Here is a 14766-nt window from a genome sequence, read left to right on the forward strand (position 1 = left end):
AGTTCCTTATGGCTCGCCGTTTCGCATTTTTCAAATATCGGCATACGGTCAGCTTCTGCAGGACTATGTCATTAATTTTTCAACGAGTGGTAAGAAAAATTCTAAACCAAGAAACGCGTAATGTCTAGAGTCAAAAACTCCAGAATTGGCGGGTAATTTAAATCCCCGGAAAATTGTGTTTCGTTATCAACTGGATTTAGACACAGTACGATTCAATTTTGCGGGTATGCAATTAATTGCAGGGATCGGAATAAAACATCAACGGTTATGACAGCAAACACTGATTTAAAACAGAATTAGTAAACAGCTGAGGATCTCACGCACGTCTAAACACAGCGAAATTTCAGCGAGGATAGAAAGAAGTATTGGGCGTATTGTTTCACTCAGAAAAATCTCGAATGAAAACAGATTGGATAAACTTTTTTTTTTACAGAACATGCGATAGATAAATCATGAGCGTATCTGAAAAATTTCGGATGCAAAAAAAACTCCGAATTTCTTTGATGAAATTTGCAACAATTCTATGTACTGCAATTGTTCGGACCGATGGTCAGCTTCATCATCAACTTGTCTAAAGTAATAAATTTTAGTGTTTTTTACCAAAATAAATATATAAACATGTTAAAATTGGACAGTTGATCTATCTTTGGTGTTGCAAACGTTAGAGAATAATTGAATTGCTTTAATATTGATGATAACTGTGTTACCAGGTTCAGATCTGTGATGATTGACTAAAGTTCCTATCGATTAAGCTTCACTTGATTAACTTAACGCGCGTCTTCTAAACTACTACATTATTGTTTTCTCATGTCTCGACATTTTTCTGACAGATTTATAGGCCCAACACACTTGGATTTAAGCTGCGTTAATTAAAGTAGGTTGGCGGGTTAAGAATCAGGACTTTTTCGGTGATTTTATTACGAATGGCGAATTTAGTATGTATCAAACTCATATATTCGTAAGCTATGGTAATTGCCTTCAGAATATAAAGAAAAGAAATACTAAAGTTATGTACAGCTTAAATGCTGATTTTTCAGTTTAACTTTCGTCAACATGATAAAACCTTTGATATATTTGTTCGATTTTATTTTATGGTTACACTCAATTTATTTAGAAGGCCATTTTCTTCAGTCTCAGTGAACCACTTGTTTTTAACACGTTGGTATCATTGACTTTTGAAGTTTTCAACATTGTGCGGATGTTGATTTCGAAAAGTAAGAAGCAATATTGAATTGACAATTTGAGAAAAATTCGTTACGTTGACTTTGTGAAAAACACTTTTCTAAATAAAATAAGCCACGGTGAAGGGGAATCGAACAAATCTGCTAGAGGTTCAACCATCGAAAACCGGTTTGGAATGAAAAATCAAGCTTGTGCTTATAACTAGAGTATGTACATCTTTTTTAATATTCTTAGAATGATTGTCGTGGCGTAGGGATATACTAATCAAACAAATATTCAGCCGTAATAAAATCAACAAAGCGTGTTTGATTTCCAACTCACAAACCTCGTTAGAGCGATGCTGTACTCAAGAATATTACCTGCATTATTCTAGGTTTGTGGACCACTTTTTAACGAAACAATAAAATGTAATTTCCCATTTTGAAATGGCTCTTGCTGTGTGTATAGAAATGATTGGAATCTGCGTACAGCTGTTTTTCACGATATTACCGACCGAGCAAGCAAGTATTTAAATATTTTTTATCGATTTACGTAGGAAGAGCCATTACATTAGATGCAAGTTATTAAATGCACGAGGGAAAATTCATTTCATTATTCCGTTTAACTGCAATCCTAAACCCTGTAAGTTACTAGCGTATAGAACCACCTTAAGGGGATGCTGTAGTCAATCCTTACCAACCGTGTAATATACGAATCGTTTTTTCTTATATGAGATTCTACGCATTATTAATGTGAAAATGCCGGAGATAGCGCAATTCTATATGCAATATCACACAGAAATATCTAAAAACTTGTGTGTATAACGTACGTACATATGTACATGTAAATATATTCCGGTGTAGAGTGATAATTCAAACGAAGGAATGCATTTTCTGTCATGATTTTCGAGTGAAACAACATTTGTTCTTGCTACTTCTATTCGAAATCCCGTGTAGAATTTGCGCTAGCTGCAACTTGTTCGCGTCAATGATGCGTATAAGGCTTCGGATAATAGAGAAAAATGGTGACGTTTGCTCAATCGGTAAGGACTCACTCTACATCACCTTAAGGACTGCGGACCGACATGACAAAAGGGGCATTAATTGGGACGAGGATTAATGCGATGGAGTTCACACGGCCACACCGATGCGAACCTTGACTTGTCCGTCACGTGGCGGCGTAATTCGGAACTGCCTCCTCTGTTTCTCGGGCGCTTTATAAGCCTCGAAGAACTTGAACTTGTTCGAAATGTCCGATGTCTCGGCTCGCACTTCCTCGGCTGTGTCGGTGCTACGAATGACGTCGTCGGACACTTGACGTCCCACGAAAGCCTGCATTCGTCACCCCGATCGCCATCGCCACAGGATCGCCAACCACCAAAGAATCAGTTTAAGCGCAACGGTTTATCGATTGTTCATCAACGTCCATGGCGACATGTCGGAAGGATATTTTATATTACGGAATTTCTAAAAAATTCTTGCATTTCATCACAACCATGGCAGTCTCCGGAAATTGCTGACCCGAGTGCGCATGCGCCATGTTTTTTGTCAGGCACAGACAGGCTGGCCAACACTGCCCGGTTAAGTCTCGGCGCGAACTGACAATACGCGCAAGTATTTTGAGGTTACGTTGACTCAATCATTAGAAGTATATATTTTTCCTTGCCGTCAAATTTCTCGAAACTGAGTATACAAGGGTTCTCGGGATCGCTGATTTCAAAAATCAGGTCAGATCTGATACATTTTCAAAATTTCAAAATGGCGGATCCAATATAGCGGACTTAAATTAAAAAAATTGTTCCGGGTCACTTGAAATTTGTTACTCGGGGGTTTTCGGGCTCGCTGAGAACGGATCCGACATCAGAATTATAAAAATCAATATCCGAAATGCATTTTCTGCATTTTGCGTAAATTGCACAATTCAGACGTCGGATTCGTTTTCGGAGACCCCGGAAAACCACCGTGTAAAAAATTTTAAGCGAAATGGATCAATTTTTATATTTTTGGTCCGCTATTTTGAATCCGCCATCTTGAATTTCGGAAATCTGCGACTACGGAAACCTCTGCATACCCATTTTCATGATAATTGGACGTACAGAAAAGAAGAAATCGTGAGGATATGGAGGTGGTAAGTATACTTACCACTAAGTTGCAAAGGGTTAAATGACGACCCGTCACATTTAGGCTATCTCAAGTTCTCAACGCAACCTAACCTCTTAAAGACTGACAAGCAGATCGTATATTTGGCGTGATCTAGTTGACTCTACCGATAAAGTCGCAATATTTGGCGCATGCGCATTTTGGTATTCAGCTTCCAGGGTGTTTCCCGTGTTTTCAACCTGCCTAATACGGTTCAACTTTATGTTCCAAGTAACAAATGAAAACAAGCGAGCAAATTACTTTTCTCCAAACTTGTACTTGTACTAATTGTAAAATGTAAAACTGAAGAAAACGATGCAAAACTTCATCATTTATTGAATACAAAAGGAAGAATGCAATGTTGATGATTTTATGCAAGACGACATCGAGATTCGTTCACAATCAGCTTTTCAGAGTGAGGCTGTCGACTATTTTCCAAGTATAACGTAACGTCTTCCCTAGAAGCTTAAGCAGCCGTAGACAATTCTTCTGCACGAACATAGCCACGCGTGTCCAATTAGGGAATTTTAATTATCTCACAATCAGTAGGGGCATAATTCGTTCAACTCTTGAGTCACTGGCAGCCGCTCTGCACTTCTAGAGCAAACGTGTTATACTGGTTGATAGTTTGATAAACCACTCACTGCAAGCAAGAACTAAACAGACGATCAGCCACGGCGTAATTAACTCGGCCCCAAAAACAATCGACGCTACTAAATTGCTTCAGCTCTCTTGTCGCGAGACACAATTTATCGAATTACCCATCCTACGAGAAGACGAAAATAAACAAGTCTCCAATCTGTACATGGGGCATTCCACATTAAAACCAGCTATTTTCAACCCCACCATTTCCGATTTCATTGAAATATGTTTACGCGAGAAGAGCGTCTCTAAAAGTCGAAATTTAATTTTTGCTAACTGTTTTTTGTGAAATTACTTTCAAGTGAAAAATATACAAACCTCAGAGTTTCACGTTTTTTTTTTTACATTTGCAAATATTTCTCTTCTCGTTCTTATCATTTTAATTTTAGTCCTACGAAAGAATAGTTTTATTTTATATTTTTAGAGCACATAAAGAAATTTCTGATTCACAAAAATCAGTTTTTCAATGTTTTGATAATATCAACAACAATTCTTAAACAGTTTCCGCTGTGTGAACAGCACATGAAGTTATGTAAGAGTTGAATTCAATTTTAGACAATTTTTCCAAAATTTTCTAGAGGTATAAGCTAAACTAAATTTTATTCGATAAAATTTAACGATGTGCTTTAAAAAATAGCCAAGTGAATAATTAAATATATCAGAAAGTTAGTTTCTCGAAATTCTTGTCAGGGCAACATTTTTTGAAGTGTTCTAAAAAATAGATAACAAACTTTCCATCGTGGGATCAATTTTAAAAAAACCGAAATAAAAAATGAAGGTTTTCAGAATATTGAATAAGGCGGAATTTTGAGATGTGCATATTTGTAACTTGGAAGTGATTCGATAAAAACCTGTTTTAAAACGAATTTAGGGTTTTAGGGCCGCTATTACCACATCGAAAAGTTTCAAAAAAATACAAAATAGTGAGGATCAATATTGGTTAATTTGGTATGGGATACCCCATTAACAGACTTACAGTTCATAGATCGTAGAAAATTCTATCGCTGAGGGAAAACTAAAAAATTTGGTTCCCTTGGACTCGAATTGAGCGAAAACAAATCGAGCCTTATTCATCAGCCTGGAGTATTTATAAAATGAATAAAACCGCGCCGTTTCGCTTATCATGATTTTATCGTTAGACATTGAACCGCTCTTTATGTTTTGAATTTGATACGGAACGTGTTTGCAGATTTTAATCTGTGAATTTCTGAGGAAAATCGCTGGCAATCAGGATGATGACTAATATCTAATAAACGACTAGATAACATTCCAGGAAAAACACCCGCAAATGTGATTCGCGCGTATTCAATGTTCTGAAAACAGTGTGCGTCAAAAATACAAAAACAATTTCTCTCGAATCGATTATTTGGCATTATCAACGCTACCAAAAATTGTCGAGCTTCATCGTTATAACCGGAAATAGAATTACGTCGGATTTCAAATCCCAGCTCAAAAACAACCGATGAAATTGGTCGATTTTTGTAACAGTTTTTAGCGTCTGCCCAAAATCGTTGATCACGAATCTGACCCTGAAATTTTACAGGTAAAATGGTGAATCGAATACGATATGCGACAATATGTAGAAAATCCATTCCATTCAAGATTTCGAAATTTTGAAGTTAGACTAGTGAGAGAAATCAGATATAGAAAAATGATGTGATTTTTCGACTTGTTGTTCACTCATCTTACTTACGATTCATTGTTCCAAATTTTCTAATTTTGAGTGCACAAGTGCTTCCGCAAAAAATCAAGCGCAAAAATCGAGCCATTTCGTCGGTTGTCTTGAACATCGACAAAACAAAAAAAAAAAAAAAAAGAAATCATTGTGCTCAAACACGTTGAAAGTTTCAAAAAGCAAACAAAACTTGTGTACTCACGTCACGAATGCGTCGCGTTGTTTCGGTTGATGTTTTTGGTGTCACTGGCCTCGCCGTTTTCGCTGCCGTTGCATCAAGCTCCAAAAAGAGACTGCGAGATTTCTTGCTGATACCTGAAGCACATAAGTATGAACTTTGTGATTGGATGCAGATTGGAGAAATAGTGTGAACAAACTTGTCTATAATTTTACAACTTTATCCAGCTGTTTGTGAAAAATTCCGGATATAAGGCTTCAGTCTATTTTGCATTGCAGTATAAAAAAATGTTGCGATTGTCGACAATTGCTTCATTTTTTATTTGATGTGCAAGCGACGAAATGATCTTGCATAATTTTTTCCTGAATATTTTCTTCAAAAACTTTGAAACAGATTATTTCAGACAATTCTTAGTGATAATGTTTTTGGTCTATTACGAAAGATAGAAATTCTAAAAATGTGCCAGACTTTTTTTTGGGGTTGTTTGATTTGGTGTAAAATTTGAGGTAAAATCAAGTTCAGAATATTTCAGAAAAATAACGCTTTGCTCTGAATCTATTGACAATTTTTTTTCTGCTCGTATTGAAACTTCTAAATTACATTTGATTTTTATAAAATCGTTTTTTAGAATATTGAGGCTCTCCGCGTTTTCTCGAATCACTCGAAATTTCACTAAAATTCGCTGATCACTCTGAAAAATTTTAAATCACAGAATTTTTCACATTTCTTCGGAGAATTTCGTGCGCAGTGAGTTGAAATGAAATGATAAATTCAAGAAAATCTTTATTCATAAAGTACCAAGTGTGTTATTCATAGCTTCAAATACTTGAATACTCGTGATAAGAAAAACCTGTTTGAAATAGAATCGTTCTTTTGTTTCCAGAAATTCATGCGATATTCACCTCGGAGAAGATTCACAATCAGCCAGAAATAGTCAGAAACGTTAAAGCTCGGAAATTTTTTAAATTTTCGATAGAAATTGAAGCTTGAAAAGAATACGAACTCTTTTCATATACCTAATTCTACAATTCTTTCAGAAAATCCCTGACATATTTTATCAGAATATGTAATTGCAAACTTCACCGGATAAATAATCAAGAATATTTTTCAAAACGATTCAAAATCACAGTAAATTTTTGTGAGATTATTAGAGAGAAATGTAAAAAATAGAAAAAAAAAAATGGAGCAATTTCACCGAATTCTCTCCTTCAATTAAAACGTTTTAACGCACTGACCAGCGGCGATGACGTCTTCCTCGGCACGATCTTGGTGTTTAAACTTCTCCTCGGAGTTCTCGTCGTTGTTGGCAGCAATTGGCTCGCCGCGTTCGAAACGCTCCTTAATTGAACGTGCGTGGGCAGATTGTTGAATTTCCTGAATCTCTTCGGCGGCGTTGATTTTTGTCACGCGTTCACTTTCCGCAACCGCTTGTTGGTAAAGCTCCTTCATCTTGCCTTGTTTTCCCTGCGCGATGTGTCCAGAATTTAGACAAGAGTAAAAAACATTAACGACGCATATCTTTGAACAAGTTTCTCTACGAGGCGAGTCGTTAATTTACACATTTGACACGAACCTCAACTTTTAAAGAACTAAGTAAAAGACTTTTTTTTTTCCTCTGATCGCTACCAATTTTATCTACGTTCTTGAGACATTTTTTTCGTGAACGTTCAACTCTGAAAGCTTAAGATACGGGATGTTATGTATATCTTGGTGCGCGCCGTTACATGTCAAAATTGCACTCAAATCGCAATTTTGGTAGCCGATCGTTCACCTACAACTTATAAAATCGGCCATAAATTTAGTACACAAGTTTCGAGAAGAATATAACTCCTAGAAACGTCGCCTTTACAATTTTTATTGCGTCTCGAAGACGGTGGGATTGTAATTTCGATCGATTCTCCATCAATTTTAAGTTACTTTAGTCAATTAAAGTAATTAAACGCGGTTTAATATCCTTCCATTAAAAGTTTTACGACCTTCATTATTCCGGGTCAGAAGTGGGTCATTTCAAAAAATGCAATTAGCCGAGGCCACATTCTGGTTTAAAAAGTGTCGACCGATGAATTTTTACACCGACGAGTATGTAATTCGTGAGTAATCGTTATTGGGTTGCCTGACGCGATGCAAAACGTTGGAATTCCTCTGACAATTAAAACTGGGTCAAATTGCGGTGTATTTTAGCCCACCCATCCCCGCTCAAGTTATTTTCTTTGCAAATAATCGAACTCCGAAAGGCATTGTCTGAAATTAAATCGGGTGAGTGATCACGATGATCGTCATTTCAGGCCTGATTCGGACGATAAAAATTAATTGAATTGAGTGAAAAATAATTCAAGTTTTTTTTTTTTCAAGAATATTGTGTCTACAATCAGACATTATTTTTAAAATTAGATAACTAACAAAATTCAAGGTTTTTCACGACTTTTTTTCAACTTGATCTCGAATCATGAATTTTCAAAAAATTCCAACTTCTAAAATAAACGTAATTTTTGAATGCAACGAAATATTGACACGTGTCCATAATTAGGGTTTTTCTTTTTTATTTAATTTATCTGAAGTGTTATAGATTTGCGAAAAGATACAGAAATCCTATCATTATCATAAAAATTGATGTAACATCATATATTTTTTAACAATATAATTTTGTTTCTTCATGAAATTATCATTTTATTTTTATGCGAGAATTGGAACATTTAAAAAATTATCAGCTGTTTCATGAATAATTAAATTCAATAGTCCTTACGGCCCGATTATTCGTTCCACTTTTATCGCAGATTTTAATTTAAATTTTGTCAATTATCTCTTAAAAAAGGTTCATTTCTTGTCGTGCTGGAAAATCGTTTTATTTCCTTGAGAGTTTTGGATTTTGTGGTATTTGAAGCGTGACGTAAAATAGTTTGGTCGGAATTAAAAATCTTCGGTACTTGAAATCGTGATGAAAGATCTTCCGGTAAATTTTTTTCGTTATTTTTGTTTTTTCCATTTCATTCTAATTCCTTACTTGAAATTAATTTTCATCCCACTTCTAAACTAAGTTCGTCCCCATCTTCGTTCTAGGCTTTGACTTTATTTGTTTTTATAACAGACAACCTTAAACGTTCAAATTTTATCGGAATCAGTTATAAAAAATGAATTTGAAGATGACGAGGAAAATGGGAAATATATGTATTTAATTGTGCGAAAAAATAATCGGAACTCACCATAAATAGGCGAGAACGAATCCCGGCAATTTCCTCCTTGCGCGCCTCCCTTTGAGACTCCCTTCGTCCCTGTTGGCTGGTCGATTCCCACCGATTTTTCATGTCATCCATTTTTGAAAAGCTCATCGGACGTTCTCGGGTTGAACGTTTTGCCTTGATTATTTCATTATCGACTTCTGCAGGGTGAAAAGAAACGCAACGATCTTAGAAATGGCTTTTTTATTCAACGCCAAGAGTTTTATCGGATGTTAATTATGCGTGATTGATTTCCGTTTATAGAGTTTTATTTATATGTGTTTTTATTTGACAACGGAAATTTCAGTAGGAAATTCGACAGATTTTTTCATTACCAAGTTGTTCTACTTCACGGAATTTTCAATCATATATTTATACACACGTATATATTTTTAATTTCGTAATATTTCTTCCATAACATTTCGTACTAAAGTTTACCCAGAACCTGGTGAGAAAGTATTCCTGAATGTTTTTTAACAAGCATCTTAAAAAATTCTAAACATCATGTCCTAAATTTTTATTATTTTCGATTTTATTTTCATCAATTTTATGTAATTTGAATATTTTTATACATTAGATCATAAATTTCACAGAAGCTTGAGATGATTTTTGTAGCAAAACTTGAAATTTTAACGTTTTTTAAAAAATTTCTCAAATATCAAGTAACAAGACTAACAGATGATAAGAATACTTCGTAGATTTCATACAAAAATTTGAAGAATATACTTTGAAAAAGTTTTGAAAGAGCAGAAAGGTTCTGATTTTTCTAAAATTTTCTAATATTTTGAAAACCTTTTATAAAATCTGTATCCGGCATAAATTTCTAAAAGTGTTCAAATCACAGAAAAATAATGAGAATTCGAACAGGAATAATGGAAATTTGAAAGAATATTATTTAGCCAAGGTTTTCAGAATCTTTTTGAATTTCGTTAGAAAATTTCGTCAGTAATATTTAAACATAGATTTTTACCATCACCGACTTACCATCAGTCTCTTCCTCTTCCTCTCCGCTTTCGCTGGATTCCTCGTAAGGGATGCCGTTTAAGGATTCATCAGCAACCCCGATGTCCATTCCTTTGGCTTGGAACCTTTGCAGAGTGATAAAAATTGCGTTTGTAAAATGAGTCATCGCGTAAAGTTGTACTGCGAATTCATTCCCACGAATTAATAATCATCCGGCTGAACTCACGAAACTGCGCAAGGCGATCAAAGTTGGCATATTTACTGCCAGCACAGAGCCATGCGAGTGCTGATGCGAGTGTTATATTCAACTACTTCCGAAATGCTGACAAGAGAATATTTCGTAGGCTTAAGAAGTCACGGAATCGCTTGCAGCGCGTGTTATAAATAGTTTCAGGGATTTTTCATTCTCTTGTAAATTTTTAGGAGGTTCTTTGGCCGAATTCCATGGTTTTTTTTTCGTTTTATCACGAGATTAAACGAGATATTTATTGAAATATTATATTTGTAAGCAACGAAGATCTCTTTAACCATTTCATCGAGAAAAATTCCATGTCCCGGCCTCATCACAGTTTATTTACATCTCGAAGTGATCTTTGTTACTTTGTATAACCTCAAAAACCGCCGAGTAACAAGTTTCGGTCAGAATCATCAAATTTTGACAGTATGTTCGATTTTACATCCGAAATTTTGGATTTAGAAATTATCAAATTCTGAATACGAATTCGTGATCAGCGATCCCAAAAATTCAGGCCGAAATATTGAATGGAAAAATGGGTGACTGAAAAGTTTAAAACACAAAAGTAAAAAATACTGGAATTTTGATACCCATATTTTGATGCTCGTTTCATTTTTGACAATTTTCATGCTCATTTCAAATCGCTTTAAAATGGTTAAACAATCTGGTAGATTGTAATCAGAAGATGATTTATAAACATTCCGAAAGGATTTGATAGGGATCACCGATATCAAAGCTATTGTTTTTCAATCAATCTCAGTATTTTCTTTTTTTGCAATTTCAAGTTATAAGAGATTTGGCTCTGTTTTTCCAATGTTCAGACGTTTTTCTTAAGTTATAATATTTGAAAAACCACGTGTCCCCAATTTTCCCTGATATATAAATGAACGTTTGAATGAATAGACGGTATTCCAACTTTCCTAAAAATTCTCGAAAGCTTGTTAAAATTATGCGACAATTTCACGGTCGAGATTGATAAAAATCCCTGAAGGAAATCCAACATATTTTGTGAATTGAAATATTCCAGAATGATTGAAGGAAAATTGGAGAACTGTAAAACCGGTCTTGAGGAACTTGAGAAAAATCGAACAGAAATTTTTAAAAATCACCAGAGGACGTCCGAGTGATTAAAAAAAATCCTTATCGTTGTTTTGAAAAATGTTGAAAATTCGTTTTACCCCGAATTGAACTAAAAATGGATGAGTCTCTGTGAAATTTGTGGGATTTGAGGATAATCCAGCAATCTGTTGGACTGAAACTTCTTCACCAGGATATGGGAACCTAACCATAATCGACTTACTTGGCGAGTTTGCTGAGGATACTTGGCGCACGTTTTACGGCAACTTGAGACGGAGATCGTTCGATGTCGTTGGTCTCGACACCGGTCTTTTCGAAGACTTGGAAGCGAGACTTGACATTAAGGGCCGAAAGTTCTTCCAGTCCCAAGTCTGGCTTATCAGATGCTGAAAATCGAAAGAGCGGAATTAACGACGGAGAAATTTTACTCGATTTGCAACAACATGATTTTTTACATTTAAAGCGATAGTTACATGTTATGCTGGCAAATATCAACGACATTCCGTTAATCTCTGTATGAAGATAGAAAATAAAAGGGAGAATAATCATTGGTAGACGAAATTGCAGGGAAGGGAAGGATTCGACTTTAATTTGCAATCCACCCAGAAAGCATCACACAAACGCAAACTCACTAATGAGAAACAATGTTTAACTATATATATTTTTTTCAATTACGAGTCGTGTATAGGTTTAAAAATTGGCACCGCGTACAATTTGGACAAATTTTTTTTCTGGCAATTGCCCAGAAATCCGGCAGTATTTCGTGATTGATTTTATGAGAGTGTAAAATCGGTGAAATATGCAATTTGTGCGGTTTGTTTGTTGGAAGAAAAATTACGATCAATTGAATAAAAATTATTCAGTTGGTATCGAAATATGAACAGTGAAAAGTTCGGCGTTTTTGGTTTTTGATGGAATTTTGAATTATCTACAAAAACTTGATTAAAAATTTTTAACCAATCAGATATTGTAACAAATTTTTCAGTGTTTTCGATATTAGATAATAAATAGTTTTGCAATATTTTTCCACCAAGTAACACGAAGACATTATATCTGAAAAAATTGATTTATGTACACAAATTCGTTAGTAAGTATTTCACAACACTTATCGACGCTCAGGAGCTGCAGCGAGTCGAGTCAAAGATCAGTGGATTAATAAAATCAGCAAATCGAAAATATCTGAAGTCCAATCAAATAAGTTTCAAAACGGAAAATCTACCAAGCAAAGGTTCAGAATCAGTAATTGAATCAATCCTCCGTCGGCAACGTGGATTTTTCAGAGCAAAGTGCCGTTCTGTCTTTTGTAAATAATCACTATTTCTTTTTATTTTTTTAATTAAAGTTGTTAATACCAAGAAGAGAGAGTACGAGTAAATTGATTCACATTTTTCAAATAACAATCACATTGAAAAAATATTATGGGTATAGTGAGTCTACCTTGCCGACAGAGTCAGTAATAATTCACTTTACCGACGGAGGTCTGAGTTCTGATACTGGTTTGATCGGAAAAATATTCCTTTGATGTAAAAAAAAAAGTTGTAAGCCGTGAATATCTTCATTGCAATAGTTAAGTGATTGTATAATAATCTTAGATGCGTTGAATTATAATGCGCTCTTGGTTAATAAAAATAAAATTCGAACGACATGTCAAACTTCAATTAATAATAGCTCATTTTGGTTACAAATGAATTCTGCACAAATCGCTTGAAATCGGATTTTGAAGCGATGAACATATTTTGAGGTAAAGAATTAGTATGGATCTTATTCAAAATTGTTTTTCGGATGTTCGAAGAGCTGAATGAAGACTAAAGTCCAGTCCAAAATTATATACACATACCAATGAATATGTAGTTTTCTCATTGAAATCAAAGGCAAATCATCGCGATGACTAAAAAGTTGCCAATAATTGAATAGTCGACACATCTTTGATTTGAAAATCTAAAATAATAAGATTGAGTAGAACAGAATTCGCGCTAAAATGTTCTTTCCTTCGGCTTCCTATTTCGATTAGTTATTTATTTTTCAAAGCATATCAGTTCTTTGTCTCATTTTGCGGTTTAAAAAGCTGCGCTTTTATCTGAACGTCCGCTGTTTCACAGACACAAAAACACTTTCAAGCTTCACGTGGATTATTTCATCGCAATGATGCAACGCTTGGTCCACGCTTTGTTCTTTGATTTACCTCTGACCACATCTGGTGGCAATTCTTTCGGCTGGTTCTCTCGAATTATCAGCTCTGGCTTGCGTGGACGTACTACGTGTAAAAAATTTGTGAAATTCATGAGGTTAAAATATTTTGAACTTGACGAAGAGTTAACGCAAATTCATTTCATAACACCGTGATAAAAATTGCTTCGTGACTTTTTGGATCTATGTAAAATTTTTTCTAACAAAAACATTTGTCGAAGAACGAGGAATCCCGAGTTTTTCAAGATTAGTTTTAAGCATTCTTCTACCTGAGATTAGATTTTTCGTTCTTCTATACACGTCCATTTTCTAAAACTTGGCTATTTGGATAAATCTTATAAAGTATGGCAAAATTTTTAAGTGCTGACTGAAGTAGACGAAAATTTGGTGAGAGTGGAAATGAAGTTCGAAAAAAAGAATGTGTTCCTTTACAACTTCGGTTCAATGTGACTCAAAATTTTAATTATTGGTCGTGCCAAGAAAAATAATTCTCGAAAAAATGAGTGTAATTTGAATTTGAATCGGCAAAAGTATGTAACTTTTTTTTTGTAGGATCAAACGTTTTAAATGTGATGTATCGAATTAATGTTATAAAAGAACGATGTAATCATCAACTACTTTCAAAGCTTTGAAAAAAAAAAGAAAAAAAGAAGACAAGTCTATAATCGCAGAATTTCCCCATTTTGAAGGTAAAAGAAGGTGAAAAGAAATATTCAAAAAACTCGGGTCACTGATACGAATAATTGCGAGTTTGTGAGTATATAAATTCAAACTGAATTATACTCATAAAAATATAAATGCCTTACGGTAACAGTTATAATAAAAATGATATTTGATATCGTATTTAAAATTCGTAAAATAAATTTGAAAATGCGTACTGGGCTGGTCGGATTCTTCGACAGGTTTTGGCTGAAAGAGTTCTTTGAAGTGTGGCTTGCAGTAAAGGGTGGCTTCGTGGCTCTGGTAATTGTCGACGCTTAGCTGTTTGCTGCATTGGTTACATCGGAAGCAATTCTTGTGCCAAATCAACCCTTCAGCTTTCGTCTGTTCCATTTGAAACACGACTTTACCGCAACTGCGGCAGTTCGGATTCGGTTCTCCATTTTGACCCACCTGTGAATTGAAATCGCGATGATCAGAGGAATTCAATTTTTTAGTTTAGGAATTACAGACAACTTGTCAATTTTTAATTTTTAAACAAATTTATCGTCCGGCTAGTATTATTGCTTCTTTTTTATCAAATAGGGGATTTAAATCGAGAAAGTGAACTAATTCCGATTTTTGTTAGGAATCCG

General features: G+C 34.8%; 1 protein-coding gene across 19 annotated transcripts in view; it reads right to left on the reverse strand.

Moving 5' to 3' along the window:
• LOC124174678 (probable GPI-anchored adhesin-like protein PGA55) overlaps positions 1–14766 on the reverse strand; it is a 116854-nt gene that overhangs the window by 20133 nt on the left and 81955 nt on the right. For 17 of the 19 annotated variants that reach the window (XM_046554029.1, XM_046554032.1, XM_046554031.1 and 14 more), the window contains 8 exons: positions 14350–14584; positions 13467–13538; positions 11508–11670; positions 9994–10097; positions 8995–9170; positions 7030–7258; positions 5819–5931; positions 2316–2492 (listed from right to left, as the gene is read on the reverse strand). In XM_046554029.1, the coding sequence (XP_046409985.1) occupies positions 2316–2492; positions 5819–5931; positions 7030–7258; positions 8995–9170; positions 9994–10097; positions 11508–11670; positions 13467–13538; positions 14350–14584 (1269 nt within the window). The remainder of the gene's footprint in view (positions 1–2315; positions 2493–5818; positions 5932–7029; positions 7259–8994; positions 9171–9993; positions 10098–11507; positions 11671–13466; positions 13539–14349; positions 14585–14766) is intronic. The other 2 variants (XM_046554035.1, XM_046554028.1) reach the window with 2 other exon arrangements.

This window comes from Neodiprion fabricii, chromosome 2, assembly GCF_021155785.1.
Source record: "Neodiprion fabricii isolate iyNeoFabr1 chromosome 2, iyNeoFabr1.1, whole genome shotgun sequence".
Lineage (NCBI taxonomy): Eukaryota > Metazoa > Arthropoda > Insecta > Hymenoptera > Diprionidae > Neodiprion > Neodiprion fabricii.